This window comes from Paramacrobiotus metropolitanus, unplaced genomic scaffold (assembly GCF_019649055.1).
Source record: "Paramacrobiotus metropolitanus isolate TYO unplaced genomic scaffold, Prichtersi_v1.0 Parri_scaffold0000012, whole genome shotgun sequence".
In the NCBI taxonomy this organism is placed as follows: domain Eukaryota; kingdom Metazoa; phylum Tardigrada; class Eutardigrada; order Parachela; family Macrobiotidae; genus Paramacrobiotus; species Paramacrobiotus metropolitanus.
The window spans coordinates 289,403-306,223 of record NW_026570232.1 but is presented as its reverse complement, the minus strand read 5'-3'; the positions used below and the strand labels follow the sequence as shown (position 1 = coordinate 306,223).

The following is a 16,821-nucleotide window of genomic DNA, read 5'->3' as shown; positions in this document are numbered from 1 at the left end:
ATACACGGAAATGAATTACTAACCAAAACCTCTTCATGATTCTAATATTAACTGTCTGTGAAAAGTTTGTAGGATGCGATTGCACGGCATCGTACTCATGGTCAGTAATTAAAAAAATGGACCAAGTGTGCACTAACTGTTCCTGAATTGCCAATAACTAATAAGTCGCCGTCCTTGTTGAAACAATATAATTTATAATGGTAGCCAGTATAAGACTTACTTTGAAAGTATCCCGGTATTAAAGAATTATCGATAACATTTGGATATTTTCGCGGAACTTCATGTTGACGAAAAAAATTCGACATAATATGTTGCCCTGCTCTCGTATGTGTTGGCCTGAACTGAGCTAAGCGCAAACATTCTTGAATATACTTAAACGTGCCCTTCGCAATAATAATGCATCAAAGTTTGTTTTTAGTTTGTATAACCGATTACGGCTAAGGTTGAAACATCGCCTATTTCAGCGATATTTCCCGGCAGCTGTTCCCCGTGAATACTTCCATCGCCCTGACCGAATGTGTACCGCTGATGGTGGAAAGTGTTAATTATCTTGCCGACATCCAATATAAGCGCCGGCAATATATCTGCGGGAGTACAGTGGAAAGCGGGTAAATTACTGATTAAGCCGCTAACGGGAGCGCAGTCGCACAGAGCCCAGCCGGAAAGCAAGGTTGTAGCACATCCGGTGAAGTGGCGATACTAACTCCCCGCGAATGCCGGTACTGAACTTGAACGGGATCACTGTTTGTGATCAGCACAGCGCACACACTCACACCAATAATAGCGCCACTGCATACAATACACTGCACAGTGCACACACACAGCACAGTTTCCGCATCAACAGTCCAGTCTCCCGCTCGCCGTGTACACTGTACAGCTGTGTGGCGGTTTAATTCGTTTTTCCTTCCACAATGCCATAATCCCCGGCTTGCCATCTTAGCGCTCCTTGCGCCACCCACTTTTTCGCCATCTCCCCAGTAACGCGCCGCTGGATTTCCAAGTTGCGAGTTTTGCATAATTACCCTGCGTGTGCGGTGTACAACTCGTACTGTTGTGTGGAGCGTTGCAAAAGAAAGTCGTCTGAACATTGTCTATAAAGTCGTTCTGTGAGCCGGCGCGCGTGCTTAAGTGTCGTTCTCATCAAACTTCCTGCCGCTGGAGCTGCCAGTACAATTGCTCTTTCATTGCTTCTTGCATCATGCTGTTGTTTTGCCCACAACGCCAACATCCCGGCATTGGATACATGTGCGGCATTTGTGCCTTGTCGTGTGTATTTATTTTTGATTACTTATGCGTTGGTATATGTCGGACAATCCCTTGACGACCGGCAGCAAATGCCAACCGCGGCATACATATTATATTATATAGAAATATTGCGGTATATATACGCTACCGCACTTCCGACTTTACCCTTAATTATCCCACAATCTGCTTAACCATACAGCCGCATTTATTCAGTCTTTCAAAAATTTTTGACACTTTTACAGCCCAATTATTTATATGTGTTTCGTGTCTTGCACAGGCAGTATAATGCAAACATATGTGACGCAACACTGTCAACCCTGACAAGTGCCATATAATCATTGTTTCGCGTAATACGATGTGTTTACGCGACCGGCTGCAACGTAATCCTGGACACACAATATATCTGGGCACCGGTTAATGACTTGATGAGTGTATGATGCGCTGTACTTGTCGAATAACGTCCTAAATACCAAATGATCCTCCGTAAACGACTCATCTGGGACCGGTACGCCGATGCCGGCACAAACTGGCAACGGACATGTAATTTGCCGCATTACGCCATCCTGATGGTGGTGATGACGGTGTGTTGCTGGCTGCCGGCATCTTCACGCGGCGACAATGGAAAAATCTCCAGCTCCACAATATCGCTACCACCGGATGATAATGTGAATTACCCCGCCATGTGCGGGAGCCTGTTTGATGATGCCCAGCAGAATGTCAGCGGTTTCTTCCATACACCGTGGCTGGACCGGTCATTTTGTTCCTATCCGCAGCGCATTCATTCCGCGCTAGACGATCCACTGCAGGAATGCGTGCCGACCAATGCCAGTATTCTGGAGGATTTTTTATTTATGTGTGATGTAACACCCGGACGCCGATCGCGGGCTAACTACCGGCGCTGGCGACTGCCGTTCTGCGCTGACTACTCCGTGGAGCGCATATTCGGCAATTACGATGATTGTCTCTTCAAGGAAGACCGAGCAAACTGCCGGAAGTGCGTAGAGAATGTCTATAACATTGATCAGTATGCCAAGTTCGTTTATTGCCACTTTGTCAAAGATATTCTGGCGCGTTTCGACTGCGAGACGCCGTTTTCTGTGAAATGGAATTGCAGCCACTGCCAGGTAAATTATTTGGTGATCGTTATGTATTTTATTATTTTCCTTATTTAACTATCTGTGTTTAATGAATTATAAAATCGTATCGCAATCATTCTAATAATATTAGTTTCTACAGCTTATGCTTACGAAGTCCATGTACACAGTTCGCACATCATGTTTTTTGTATGAGATTCCAAAGTCAAAAAAGATAAAGTAAAACAAAGGTCGAATAGCGGACGGATACTGTCTAATATAACTATCAGCCGATTCACTCAGTGGTGTCCTTATCTTGTAACGCAGCGATTGCGTCATCCTGGCGTTTGCAAAATTAAGGCAGCACTTTTCATATGCGGAATATAATATCAGCATATGATGAATGTTTAGCCAGCGCAAACGGACAGATCGTGATTCAAGCGATGACCTTTTATTGATTACTTTTTTCACAATTGCGGCGCGCAGCCGTCGGTTGGAAAAGGGAGAAAAATATGTGATTTATACTTGTCGTGTTGACTTTACTGACAGTTGATATAGGGTTTTGTGCACACTTGAAAACAGGGCAAACAAAAGGGAAGTAACTCAGCTGTTGGACTGCAGCAGCCGCGTGTTGCTGATAAGACTTATACACCATGCACACACTAGTCGGCTTGTCGAAAAATCGAAGCAGCCCCATGTTTGCCGTAAACAGTAACGTTGTGAAATATCCGGCTGGATATATTTTGTTTGGCTTCCAAGGGGGAAGATTTGTTCCCTGCCTGCCCATATATGTGCTGGAAATGTGTTGAACGGACGGGCCGAATCAGTCTTATTGAAGCCCAGAACGCATGACATTCACGTTGCGTGTAGTCCGGGTTCACGTCAGTATTACTCGGTGAATAATGCAGGCATTGTACACGACATCCCGGAAATGCGTGAAGACGGAGTGGCTTATTTCTCCCGGTTTGATACGTATATGTTACCGGATTTGTGCATGTCGACTTGTATCCGCGGATCTACCGGCTTTAAGCAATTACTGAGTCAGCTATAGACATCCAATTAACAGGGAAAATGTGTAATTTGTTAAGTCATACTCAATATTTCACACTCCAGAAATCAGCCATATCGAGGAATTCCCTAGCGGGCACATCCGGGTTGGACGGATGCATCCAGTACAGCGCACTGCTGTCCATATATGCATAATACCCGAAATTACATGAGTACATGGCATGATTACTGGACTAGTTTCGATAATGGGCTAGCGTGACACCGCCAGCCCGAACAACTGGATATCACAGTCAGCACTTTCTGTATCGGGATACAGAGTAGCTTCACAGGGCTTAACCCATATGCGCCATCGCTGTTAGTTTTAGCGCATTCTGACAAAATTTTTCAAGTAATTAAAGGAAAAGCCGGGCATTTGCAGATCAATGCGGCTTTACATCATCGACCCCAACGTTTTTAGTCAAGACTCACAAAAATTTTGAATTATTATAAAAAGTTGAGTGCAAAGGTATTGAAAATATTACTTACATGCATGCAGATACTTATATTCGTAAAAATGGAAACAATTAAATGAGTTGTTAGAAGAAGGCGCGGAAGAAAAAGGCAGTTGTAAGAAGGCGGTGGTGACGCAGTCCATGCAATTAGTAAACGCACTGCCATTCGCAGCGCGATTAGCATGTATTTCGTTAGTGCTTCATGTGTTTTCCGTTCTGGATCACCAAGAAATCTGATCATTCCATTAGCCCTGATAACTCGAGAAACGAACCCAATGAACCCGAGCGCGCAAGGAAATACTGTATAATATGCATGGAACTGCTCGGACTTCCGGTAACATCTGCAGCTAGTTTACGGTCATTATGGTATCGAAATAATCTGCTTGCGGGTATACAATTCACATCTGAGTTAAAGCAGCAATCAACCATTGTAGAAAAACGCAATTCTAACTACTTACATTTTACATTTTTGGTATGATTTTGCATGCATGAAACGAGTGCAACTTCGGAAGTTAGTAAGCATTGATTAGCGCGCAGTTTCACTGATGAAACAATATTTTCGGATCCGCATGGCGCAACAACTACCATCAACCGTTTTTCTATATCACATTTTGCCCGAAATGTTTTTAGATGATGTAGATCTTTGTACATTACAACTTTACCTGTCTGTACAAAATCTTTGGGATAAAATTACAAGCTACTACGGTGTGAGTAAAAATTATACCGTATTATATATTTTGATTAATTAAAATTTCTGTTCGGAAGTTGGGTCGGGTGTACTCTGTAGTTATCATACGTCAGGAAATTAGCTGTAATAGAAATAAATTATATCTATGACATCGATAAAGCTTATTATGAATCCCGTTACCCAAGCAGTTATAAAGGGTAAAAATTTAAGTTTCATGAAGCATTCACTGCTTGTCCATCATCATTTAACGTCATACACAATTCGTAACTCGAGACTGTGTAGTCCATTAGTGATTGACCCGTGCCAATAATTAGCACCTAAACACCCATGCAGTCTTTTTTCGTAACCCCTGAAGACATTTGTACATGCAGATAGAGTTTCTTTCCTTAATTGCTATGTGGGGTTGACTGGAATCAAGTTTATCCGCCTGCGAAAATACTACGTTCACAATAATATATTTCAGGGAGCTGTTGCAAGTAAACTTTCAACAGCGCAGTAATAACAGTCAGTATTAATGCAATGAATTCTACCTACGCTGTGCTAAAAATTTATATGAAGAATTATTGATTTGCGGGGATACTTATATTTTGGTTGGATTCGTTTTGAAGGCTGCAGGTCTTGAAGTGACCTGCACCCATGTTTGTACTGAGCCAATGCGGGCGCGCTGCCTATCTACGTACTACAGATACTTAAGAAATGCAAGTGTGTTGTTCCTTTCCAGAATTATTACAAATGCACAAAAAAAGTAAACAAAATCTTTTACCAAATTATTGATACCGCTTATAAATGTAGCTGGATAGTCTGCGACAAGCACGCAGAGAATAATCTGATTACTTATTATATCAACTTTTGTTGCAGCTTGCGTACCGGCAATGGTTATGCGCGATGATGATCCCTTTTCGAATGGGTGACTACTTAATCCAGCCATGCACTACTTTTTGCACTAATGTGGAGCAACGTTGCCCATACTTGACACCGGATGACAAAATCATTTATGCCGGCGAACCTGCATTTTTCTGTAAAGGTAGAAATATAAAAATGCACCTTTAAATATATATGGTTGTTCATCGCATCCATACGGAAACGATGTACATATGTCGCACAAATTGTACCGCTCATCACAAGAAAAGATGTAAAACCGAATTTGTTGTAGCTCTAGCTCCTGTAATTACACGAATTGTATACGTAAGGTAAATTACCAACATCTTAGCGTGTAAAAATTTCTTTAGTACCCGAAGCTTATTTACGCAAATGATAACAGTAAACTTGTGGATGGCGAGTATGCCAGCTGTTTAACCAGTTATGGTTGTTGCAAAACTTTTGTGATCGCAGGGAGGACGTATTGGTACACGAAGGAGTATATTTCTTATTTCTAATCGTTTGCTGTAGATCCGGATATTCCTGAATTATATTCAGCCTATGCGGAGCCACCACACTGTTACCAACCTTGCCACCTGATTAACGAAAAAACAACAAACATGACGAAGGAAGCAACGGATGCTTCGTTATGTGATGAACATGAACTTCTGATGGATCAGTTAGCAGAGTATTACAATATGTCCAGACGAAAGTCGTCCGGATGCGGTCGCTCCTCATTCTCAAGCATTTTGTTCACTGTTGCAATGTCTGTGATACTGTACGGTATTCCAAGTTTATTTTCCAAAGGATGGAACTTTTGTGATGCTTAAGTTTATAATATGTATGTATACTTGCGTGCGCTTTGCTTGGTCATTTGATCAGTCAGTGGATTAGCACAGGAAGATGATTACGGTACAGATGATCCTCGATTCAGGATCGCTCCTGCTTTACCTGCCGTGCAGCCTATCTATCATAAGTTGTGTTGCGGGGCCAAGGTATTTTTTGCATGTGCCGGTAGAGAGAAAACTTAAGTTCTTGGACGTTGCGATTCCACTTCATATCTCTGTCTCCCATTTATATAGATATACATAATACACATTACACATACGGTAGTTGTCGCTATCTTCATGTGTTGCTTCAGCGTCAGCTACGTGCTGCACGTACGTACGTGCTGCTGCTGCTGCTGTACGTGCAGCTAAGCATGCACAAAATTTTTATCTAATTCGCTCCGGCTGGAGACGAGCAATTAGTAGTTTAATTACCTGTTTGATTTCCGGTCATCTAGTTGAAACACACAATACGAGGCTGATAAAAAAACCGACAAAAAAATACGCCATGCACTAATAAAACATTTAATATTGCTTCTAGATTACAATCGCAAGAAAATATCTTGCCGCCATATATGGACCGATAAAATTATAATAATCTATGTTACAATAGTCGGATGAGTCACAGAATGTTACAGAATACTGCGTAATCCAGTAACCAGAAAACAATGAGTATTTCCGCAGAATTGACCTTGTCTTACGAATCAATCAGTTGTACGCGTACATTATGGAAGTGTCAGATTGTCAATGCATGCTGTTTTCTTTGTAAATTTTATTAATCACTTCAACAGGAGCAACAATAAGCACAGAAAGTGTCGATGAAAACGTTTTAACCGGTATCACTGTTTGCCGGTATTTTTTCGCCGGCTCGCACTTCGACTGGGCACCTGTCGGCCGGTTGACGGAAGCGGTGGATAAAACAAACTCTCCCCCTTGGGACACGACGACGTCTCCCGTAAATGATGCCCACTTTCCGGGCACGCCATCAACGCCAGATCCTTGGTCATGCAGAACCTGATCTCGGCAACGTAATGCTTCTTAGTGTCCTTGCTGTACGTGCAGTACACGCCGATGGGCTCGTTGAATTCCTTCTGCAGCGCCGTCACTACCTCATCGTGCGAGTAGGTCTTGCTGGCGCTGGGAGCGATGTTCTGCGCCTGCAGGGCGGTGTAGAGGTTGTACTGTTTGCGGAACTGCAGGGGCCGGTTGAAGTAGTTGAATTCGCCGGCTAACGACGGCAGGCTCTGTGCGCAGGTGCCGTGCTTGGTCCATTCGTGCGCCCAGAAACTGTCCGGTTGAGTGTTGGTCTCCAGGTTGGGCCAGTACTGCTCCAGGTCCTGGAGGATCGGCTGGACTGGATCGGGATTGAAGGGGGTTTTACTGCAGTCTTCCGGGCCGGTGGAGTTGTACTTTGATGGCCATAAACCGTGCAGGATCCAGTCCTAATACAGATATACTTACACATTACACATACAATATAAATATGCACGCTATTCTAAACGTAGTACACTACAGCTGTATCTTATTGTTTGTTCGCTGCCGTTATTAATATGAAAAACATATGCAGTAATTACTTCCAGCATACAAAAGTGCAATTTTCCAGAAATTTTTGAAATCAAATTTTTGCAGTTTTAATATTTGGCATGGCATTTGAAGATAGGAAGAAGCATACAGCTCGTATCTCACGATCAGAACTTTATACTCCTTGTCACAAATTAACAATGGATATGTCGATTAGAAAAAGACTTGATTTTGCTTTGTACTGATTATGTACATTCAATACACATGCTTATACTCAGATAAATGTTTGCGATATAATAATTTTAACCCTGGTAAATTCGCTAAACATGACTGCTGCACAACAATGGAAATGTCTTAATAATTAATTCAGTACATCTTATATATGCCATTTTTACCAATCTGTTTTAAGGAAACGTCAGAATCTAAACAAATCTTTTGAAACCGATGAAAATGGAAAGCATTAACGCATTGCGTTAACTGTTAACGTCAACTGTTAATACGAGTACAGATATTTCGCACCAGATGCAACAACGACTATGCTTGCATAGAGCTACTCTAGTATTACACTAATAGGATGTACAATAAATGAATAATAATATAAAGGACAAAATAATGTTTGATACTCGGTTTAAAGTCGTCCATTTGTTGTTTCATAATTTTAGTTTTCGAAGTACGCTACCGTATGAGGATTCTGATAACATACGTACAATTACAGTATTATGGAGGATAAGGAAACTGGGCAACGGCTTAATCGTTCGCTCCATAATTACCAGATACGTATCAAGAAGGTTTGTGAACATGTGAATAGTCAAAATAATATCAAAATGTACGTTTCAGTAAATAAGTACCGTACGTGTGCAAATACCTAGCGACGAGCGATAGTGCACTTGGCAATCAAAAGCGCTGGGAAACTCTTACCGTTGGCGACATTCCAGAGGGAAACGCGCATTTTTCACTTCCCGTTACGTGTCCGTCTACGCACACCGACGCTGGCCATCGCTGGACGAACAGCAGATAGTCAAAATCATCGTCACCTTTGTAGTTCACCTGGTTGCGAGAATTAACGGACAACTGCCTGGAAAATACGCCGTCCACGGCGAACATCCCCACGAGCAACAGGAAGCACAGTGTATGGCGCAGCATCTTTATGCAACGTGCGTATTGAATAACATGTAAGTATACGACAAGTCGAACGTACTACAGCTGAATCACGCGCCTGGCGCCCTTGAAAGATGGAGCATATGTTTAAGTTGGTGCGTTATTTATAACATCTTAAGCCAGCTGGCATAATAATTATACTGCAGCTGCCCTAGCTTGCTGGTATCGCGGTGCTGCTGCAGCTCTGGCCACCTTTGAAACAGGTTCATGGTGGTGTTTTGTCAGGAACAAAAGAGTGTACGTATATTAAATTATATATAGAGAATGACTGCACGGAACAAAGTAGTTTATCACCACCTAATCAGCAATCTGTGTTCCTGGTAATATAAATGACACACCACTTCAACGCTGCGGTTTCCGTCAAAGTGTTGAATTGGGCTGATAAAATTATTTAAGAGTGCCCATGAGCCGATACTTTCGACACTCGACAGAACGGAGAGATAAAATTGTTGAGATAATATGGTTTGCTCTGTATTTTCGTTGAGGATAAAGTGTTTATATGTAAAATAGATTATTATACGTTATAGTACGCAGCGTATGATCATGATACGCTGTACTGTCTTGAAGAGCGCTTTTTGTGTAACTGCATCTCCTGCTGGGAGGGGATTTTAGTAGGTATTAGCCATCACAGTAAATTTAATGCAGTCGTGATGACACACTACTTCATTTTCTAAATTTTAAAACGGTAAAACTTAAAAGCCTCCAGAATTTCTATCTCTTTGGGTTTCTTTTATTCGGGCATTATAGCCTTTGGGTTGAAAGGCCAAGTATCCACACAGGGACGGCGTTTCCTTTAACAACAGCCAACGCAAAACTAACACCGATACGAACAATTATTACTGTTATAAACCGAATCTAGTAGATAGTAGATACGACCAGCATCGATCGGCTTTCTACATACGGTGCAAAGGTCACTGCGCGGCACAAGAGCGCTGGAGGCCGTGGATTTGGACCATAGCAGGAATGAAGGCGCATATTAAGATTAACATAACAGACCTTCATTAATGCTATGATTTGGACAAGAACAGATTCATGAGCAAATCTTTATATACAGATATTTCAGTGGTACGTGATATTGTAAGGAAAAGTAAAATAGTATCGTCACCGGTAAATAACCGTCCTTTATCGCTCGGTAAACCAACGTCATTATTGATCCTGACTGCGAGTCAGAGACACCGTCGAAACAAGTTCTGACTGCAACTGCTTACACGCCACTTGGTAAAGCGCTTTTCGGCAGTCTGATTGAGCCGTTGCACCAGTTAACCAATTTTTCAAACAACCCTTTAATAAAGCAAAGGACAATCATTATTCCGTAATACCATTCAAGTGTTTCATTTGATGAGTGCAACGGAATCCAGACAGGAAGGAAACCAACAAATTCCAAAAAATGATCATAATACAAAAACAAAGATTCTCACGCAATTACATGAATTCACGAACAGAGACATACAAACACAAGACAAAAGCCAACAACATGTTCACACGTTCATCGGTACTGCGTAAAGGCGTTGGACTGCGGTGCACCACCCGTATTCCCACCGCCAAATCCAAACCCGCCCGACTGCTGCGGTTGCTGTTGGGTCACGGCGCCAAATCCCCCCGACGGCTGGTTGTTCTGAGCAGCCACCGATCCAAACGACAATCCCGGTGTACTGGCATAGGCGGCAAATCCTCCCGGTGTGTTCCAGATGGCTGATCCGGAAGGCGCTTGTACGGACGAACCAAACGATGGACTGGCGCCAAATCCACCGCTTGCTCCTCCAAAAGCCGGCGTCTGCCCAAAAGCCGAAGCTCCAAAGCCCGCGGACGGGAAACCGCTGGCGGCTGCTTGGGTTGCGAAAGGATTAGAAGGCGCACCGAATCCTCCGCCCCCAAATGCCGGTGTATCGACTTTAAAGCTGGTGAAACCGGAGGGCTGCGTGGCAGTGGTAGTGCTGCCCCACATTGGTTTGGCCGGTTCAGCGGCTGTTGCAGCTGGAAAATTAGAAGCAGGAAAGGTGGAGGTCACAGTACCACCACCAAAAGGTGATCCAAATCCACCGCTCGGGGCAGCGGTCCCGGCAGTTCCTGTTGTAAACGCTTAATCAATATAAAACAAAAACGATAATCACTCCGTGTTGACAGTGGTTACATGAATTAAATGTATCCGTGGGATTCCGTGCGAGAAGTATGCCCACTTACCCGATGCTGGTTTACTCCCAAATGAGGAAAAATTTCCAAATCCGGATCCTGTGGTAGGAAAGCCGCTGGATGCTGCTTGGGTTGCAAACGGGTTCGAGCTGGAGCTTACGGTGCCTCCTCCAAAAGCTGGCGTGTCAACTTTAAAACTGGTGAAGCCGGTGGATGGGGCAGCACTGCCAGCGTTAGGCCACAGTGGTTTGGCCGGCTCGGGAATCGTCGTGGCTGGAGAAGCGCTGGACGGAGGTGGAAACCCGAACGTCATAGTACCGCCTCCGAAGGACGAACCGAATCCGGTGCTGGTCGGCACCCGTAGCGATGGTTGACGTCCCTGAAGCCACAGTTATTTTCAAAATGTAATTTTCGGATCAATAACTATGTTTACTTAAAATGATAAACTACCTGTAACTGTTAATCATTAGTATAAGTTCTGCAATGATAAGTATGCAATAACCTGAAGCGGGCTTCGTTGCAGCTGGGGATGCTGTTCCAAATCCGAATGACGCTCCACCCAACGACAAATTCAAAGCCGTAACGTTTTCTTGACTGCTTGAGGACAAGGTTTTCTGTTCCATTATTTTCGGACCTGAGGCAGGTTTCATGGTAGCTGACGAAAAGTCCGTTCCCAATCCGAACGAGGACGCACCGCCCATTGGAGCAGCCGAAGAAACATTTGCGGGATTATTTGCTACCAAAGGCTGCTGCTCTGCTGAACCGAATTTTGCACTTCCTAAGGATGTATTCGCTCCAAATCCAAATAAGGAAGCGCTACCCACTGTTGAACTCGGAGTAGTGGTTTTGGGAATAGTCGGATACCGAAGGCTGCTGTTCTGGTGCTTTCGCTGCCGCGCCGAATTTCGCGCCGCTCAACGACGAATCGGTTCCCAGTCCGAATGACGAGCCACCAAACGACGAGCGCGGAGCAGTATTTTCCTGACTCGCAACGACCGACTGATCTGGCGCTTTCACTGAAACGTTTATTTCCTTGGCTTCAGTTTTAACAGGTGTTGCGACACTCTTTCCGGCTGTCTGTACAGAGACTTTAGAAATGTCAGATTCCATACTGGATTGTGATCTTGCAGGAGTTTTAGGGGGCATCTGAGCATTAAATCCACTTGTTAGTTGGCCGCTCAGCGCGGGCGCAGATCCAAACGATAGGCCGGGGCTGCTGAGATCAGCAGCGGCTTTTGATGTGTCACCCGTGGCAGCTTTCGAAGATGCTCCAAACGATGCACTAGATGCAAATCCACCGGCTTTCGCACTGCTGGCTGGCATCTGTCCAAAGGTCGGAGCTCCAAATATTGCTGCAGGAGAATCACCAGTTGGCGTAGTCATAGTGCTCGGCTTTGAGCCGAATGCACTTCCGAAGGGCGAACTGTCGGTCTTAAAGTTGCCAAAACCAGTAGGTTGACTGGCAGAGCTATCCGACAATGGTTTGGCTGGCTCGGGAATTTTCGCTGCGGAACCACCACTGGTCGGAGCTGGAACTGTCGATGCCACAGACCCACCACCAAAAAGAGACCCAAATCCAGTGCTGGGATTACTGCCGTCCGACTTTCCCACTGGCACTGTCAACAAGACGCAACATAAATAAGCCATATCGTATCAAAAAAAACTTCACCTATGAATTACCAAAAAACATCAACAAGGCACGGATACATCCCCGACATACAAAAATAAATACCTGAAACGTGTTTGGCAGCAACCGAACTGGGAGTTCCAAACGTAAACGACGAAGCCGTTCGTGAAGTAGAATCCGTACTGGCGTTTTCACGACCACTTGATAAAGGTTTTGGTCTGTTGATTTTGTTGCAGGCTCAGTTTTCGCGACATTGGAAGAAGTATGCGCTCCAAATCCAAATGACGGAGTTCCACCGAATGTAGACTTCAAGGTTTCAATTTCGCGATTAGCGGAAGGTTTTGGTTCCGAGGTTTTTGTTGCTGCGGCAGGTTTCGTTGCGCCAACTGATTTATCAACTCCAAACGTAAACGATGCTCCACTAAATACAGCAGACGGCACAGCCTGTTCCGGAACTTCAGGGAAGGTCTGATCTGCAGTTTTCATCGAAGCACCGACATTCTTAGCCTCAGTTTTAATCGGTTTTGATGATCCATCTCCTGCGGCCTTTGTGTTAAATCCGGAAAAGTCGGCATCCAGCTTGAATGACGACTTAGCAGACGGTTTTGGTGTAGGAGACGATGTCTTTTCCTGGGCAACATGTCGGCGTAGCAAGATTACTTCGTGTTTAGTGGTTCTGGGCTGGGAATTTCGGATGTTATTCCGAATACGCAAGGATACTGCTGGGGATAATTTAGTGGATGCCATTTTGGTCAGATCAGGATATAACCGTGAAATTGCTTCAGCTGGGCTAACTTGCACTTCTAAAATTTACAGAGCTTATTAAAAAACTTGCGGCGAAGAAGTGGACAGTACTAGTAATTTCAAAATATCCGAATTATTTCAACAACGTTTTAAGACCAACCTATCAACAATTCGCAGAATACAAGAAATATGCACTTAACTTCAGGACAGAGATATCTTCTTAACAAAATGACGCTTACCAGGCCTCACAGATCTCCTGTGCAATCCAGCCTTCTTCGCCTCTTTCTCAATTTCGAACAATTTTCTCTGGAGTTCCAGAGCCGCCACCTCGATGGTTTTGATAGTCTTCTTGGCGTCTGCGAATTGGTCTTCTGTATTCACTGCTGCCGCTTCCATAGTGTCCAGTTCAAAGTCAATTCCCAAGCTGATACTGCGCAATTTTGTTTCAATTTCTTTCAGATTACTTTGCAACTTATTGTATTTTCGCTGCTGCAAAGGATCAAGTGGCAGGTCTCGAAAGCACGCAAGAAAGTGCGAATCACTGCACTTTTCAATAATAACCAGCGCTTCTTCCACGACATGTAGACGCGCTTCCAGTAGTCCCTCTTGTTCATTCAATCGAATGGCTGTCTCGTTGAACATACTCATCAAACTGTCCATGGCAGCTGACAAATTTTCCATGTGAAGAGACAATTCAGCGTCCTTATGTGGCTCCCTTTCGATCGACAGCCCCTCGATCTGCTTTCCCAGAGCAGAAATATTGCGCAAAAATTGCTGAACGGTACCCGAAGGTATTTTCGCTGGATCGGCAACTGGCTTCGGAGTCGTATGAGCCGCAGTCATTCCCTATGAAAACTCTCACTACATGATCCAAAACAAAACAGTTATGTGTCGCTGCACATATACAACAGTACAGCAAAGAAAAACCTTACTTTACTAGAAATTATTGTAGTCGACACGGTTTGTTCCTTTTCATGCTGCAAATTTAACGAATGTTTCGGACTAACTGGTCGAGCCGTATGGACTGGTTCCTTCGAAGGTGCAAGCGACGGCTTGTCAGCTTTTGGGTTTTCGTCCAACAAGGATCCAAGGCTAGTCGAACCAAAAGAGGAACCGATGGCTGCACAGGACTGGGTAGTGTTGGTTTGGCAGCTTGGTTTGTCGAGAGAGTTAGCGGACTTTTGACCGAAGAAAATGATTCGGATAAATTCGGGTGGGCAAAAATTGGTTTCTTTTCCGGAACACTTGTGGCTTGAGTTATGACTGGAGGTCGTTGTTGTGGCTGCGGAATATCCAGTTGGCGACGCTCGCCAGGAATGGAACCCAAAAGTTCCACTTTGCTGTAAAATACGCCACTTCCCTAATACTTCCGTAAAATCAGCACAATTAATTAAACAACACGTAAAAACAAGTACCGTGAGCAAAAAGATTAAAAAATCAATGAACCTGATTTACTGGCGTTTGACAATAAAGACATTTAAGCCAATGATAATATCACTAAAGGTCATCTTAATTTTTGTCAGACCGACATGTCATACCGATTATTAGGTAAATCACAAACCTGCAAATGTTCAGCGGCATGCCAGTGGGCGTTTTCATCTGATTCACTATTTTGTACAGTACCAAGACGCCCAAAGTCGTTGCCGTAATAATAACGGGAAATGGAGTGCAAGTCAGCAGAGACACTCCCAAAGGAAAATTTTCTTCCGAGCCAACTAACGGCATTTCCGCCCGCCCCGTTTCCTCCAAAAGCAACTGCAGCCATCCGGTCGTCTGATCCACGGACTGGCACGACAGCACGGCCAATTCCATGGCAGTATTACTGGCAACCAAAAGCATATTCCACTCGAAAACGGGAAGCAAATGGTAGTACGGTTCCCGCTTGGCATCGCTCGATCCCATGCACACGTCGTCGAAGTTGGTGAAAATCGGTTCGCCGGATTTCGGTGCGTTGAGAATGACCAGAATGGGCTGGTTGTTGCCCGGCTGCACGTAGGCTACGGCAAATACGTACGTGGACAACCATACAATATTCCGTGCGGAGACGCTGATCTTCGGACCAGGAATGCTGCGAGCGAGCGACAGATCCGGTTTATACTGAGCAACGGATCCGTCAGTTCTGCCAACGGCAAACTGCTTTCCCTTGGGACTCCAGCTGAGACAGGTTGCTCCTGACGGCGGCAGCGATCCCATAACATTGGTCGCATTTTCTTTGATTTCGAACAGTGAAAGGGATCCGTCAGATAAGACCACCGCGAAGATCTCTTCGTTTGTGGGGATCCAAGAAAAATCACGAAGAGCAACTGCCGGGGTGATGCTTAGCCGAATCAAATGAAACGGGTTGACTTTCGCATCCTAAAACAATTTCAATCCAAAACTGCTAACAAACGAAATCAACATTTTACAATAATCGAATCTCTAGCCGGATCAGGATGCTCGATTATGTCGATAAAAAAACTGTAAACACCTAATTTCTTTTCTATTTACCATTTCTATTTCCATTTTTTTATTTCCCTTTTTAGCCTGTTTATTTACATTTTAAATACTTATTTTCTGTCTATTTATTAACCACCATACGTATTAAAGCTAATTTTTTATGCACAACTATTTTTAAAATTTTTTGAATTATTTCTGCACAATGGTGTTCTCGCACAAGGGTTTTCAAGCTTGCACCAAGACGCACTTTTTTTGAAAATGCTCGGATGTCGTAGAAGAAGGCAACAGGAAGTCCGCCATCGTCAATGAAGCAAACCGCGAGAGTTAACCCGGTGGAACTAACGGCGGCCAAGACAGGCTGACCATGGAGGCGCACGACGAATGCCCCACTGTCTTCCAGACGCGCCCCATTTTTCCCCAAGTTGGCGAAATCCGTACAATTAATCACGTAAAACCCTGTAATGAAATCACTTTCACTCTGTGTTAATAATGGATACTGCACCGAAATTACATACCGTTTTCGCAAATACAAAACGCCAAGCCGAATCGGTTCGCGACAGTTACGCCGCGAATAACTCTGGAAACAACGGTTTCTTTATCCGCTTCCCATGAGGTGAACTCCCGCAGTTTCTCGAAACGGAAATCCTGTGGAAAAACCACATAGTTCTTTAACGGTGAAAACTTATAACTCTACCACTACCCAATGCGCCGAGACTGAACAGGCTCCATAATATCCTTCGTGATTCCTGTGATTACGCTTTACCGTTCCATTCCAGTACACTGCTGAGCACTTTTCTTACTTTCGTATCTCCGGGATCTGGAGGAGTTTCCATTGTTCTTCGAAGGTTTTATGACAGGAAAATTACTGGTTATTTAGTAAGATTGTCAAATATCTTCTGTCAAAAGTCTTTGAAAATTCTTCGGAACTTAGAACTCTTCGGGAAAAAACGGAAGCTGAAAAACTGCATTTTCTGCAACTGCATGCACAGGATACAGACGCATTTTGTAGGCTGTC

At 44.0% G+C, this 16,821-nt stretch overlaps 3 protein-coding genes across 3 annotated transcripts; 1 reads left to right on the top strand and 2 right to left on the bottom strand.

Moving 5' to 3' along the window:
* The first annotated feature begins 834 nt into the window (after positions 1–834).
* Positions 835–6,676, top strand: LOC129584029 (uncharacterized). Its single transcript, XM_055476117.1, has 3 exons — positions 835–2,369; positions 5,364–5,529; positions 5,895–6,676. Exons 1-3 carry the CDS (start codon positions 1,719–1,721, stop codon positions 6,191–6,193), a joined length of 1,116 nt encoding a protein of 371 aa, XP_055332092.1. The 5' UTR covers positions 835–1,718; the 3' UTR covers positions 6,194–6,676.
* A 268-nt stretch (positions 6,677–6,944) lies between these two features.
* LOC129584030 (ribonuclease Oy-like) lies at positions 6,945–9,091 on the bottom strand. Its single transcript, XM_055476118.1, has 2 exons — positions 8,630–9,091; positions 6,945–7,632 (listed from the first exon to the last, which is right to left on the bottom strand). The coding sequence occupies exons 1-2, from the start codon at positions 8,852–8,854 to the stop codon at positions 7,030–7,032; spliced, it is 828 nt and encodes a 275-aa protein (XP_055332093.1). The 5' UTR covers positions 8,855–9,091; the 3' UTR covers positions 6,945–7,029.
* Positions 9,092–10,027: 936 nt separating this feature from the next.
* LOC129584078 (nuclear pore complex protein Nup214-like) lies at positions 10,028–16,819 on the bottom strand. Its single transcript, XM_055476183.1, has 11 exons — positions 16,607–16,819; positions 16,322–16,451; positions 16,054–16,262; positions 14,932–15,725; positions 14,361–14,710; positions 14,285–14,301; positions 13,610–14,216; positions 12,732–13,429; positions 12,382–12,615; positions 11,051–11,378; positions 10,028–10,936 (listed from the first exon to the last, which is right to left on the bottom strand). The coding sequence occupies exons 1-11, from the start codon at positions 16,637–16,639 to the stop codon at positions 10,356–10,358; spliced, it is 3,981 nt and encodes a 1,326-aa protein (XP_055332158.1). The 5' UTR covers positions 16,640–16,819; the 3' UTR covers positions 10,028–10,355.
* Positions 16,820–16,821: the final 2 nt, after the last annotated feature.

Bases quoted from the DNA above. Each gene is read 5' to 3' on its own strand.
- LOC129584029 (XM_055476117.1), top strand. From the start codon at position 1,719: ATGATCCTCCGTAAACGACTCATCTGGGACCGGTACGCCGATGCCGGC. The intron at 2,370-5,363 runs GTAAATTATTTG...CTTTTGTTGCAG, and splicing joins GGAATTGCAGCCACTGCCAG to CTTGCGTACCGGCAATGGTT. The intron at 5,530-5,894 runs GTAGAAATATAA...CGTTTGCTGTAG, and splicing joins ACCTGCATTTTTCTGTAAAG to ATCCGGATATTCCTGAATTA.
- LOC129584030 (XM_055476118.1), bottom strand. From the start codon at position 8,854: ATGCTGCGCCATACACTGTGCTTCCTGTTGCTCGTGGGGATGTTCGCC. The intron at 7,633-8,629 runs GTAAGAGTTTCC...TATCTGTATTAG, and splicing joins CCTCTGGAATGTCGCCAACG to GACTGGATCCTGCACGGTTT.
- LOC129584078 (XM_055476183.1), bottom strand. From the start codon at position 16,639: ATGGAAACTCCTCCAGATCCCGGAGATACGAAA. The intron at 16,452-16,606 runs GTAAGAAAAGTG...GTTTTTCCACAG, and splicing joins CAGATCCCGGAGATACGAAA to GATTTCCGTTTCGAGAAACT. The intron at 13,430-13,609 runs GTAAGCGTCATT...TGTAAATTTTAG, and splicing joins CAGGAGATCTGTGAGGCCTG to AAGTGCAAGTTAGCCCAGCT.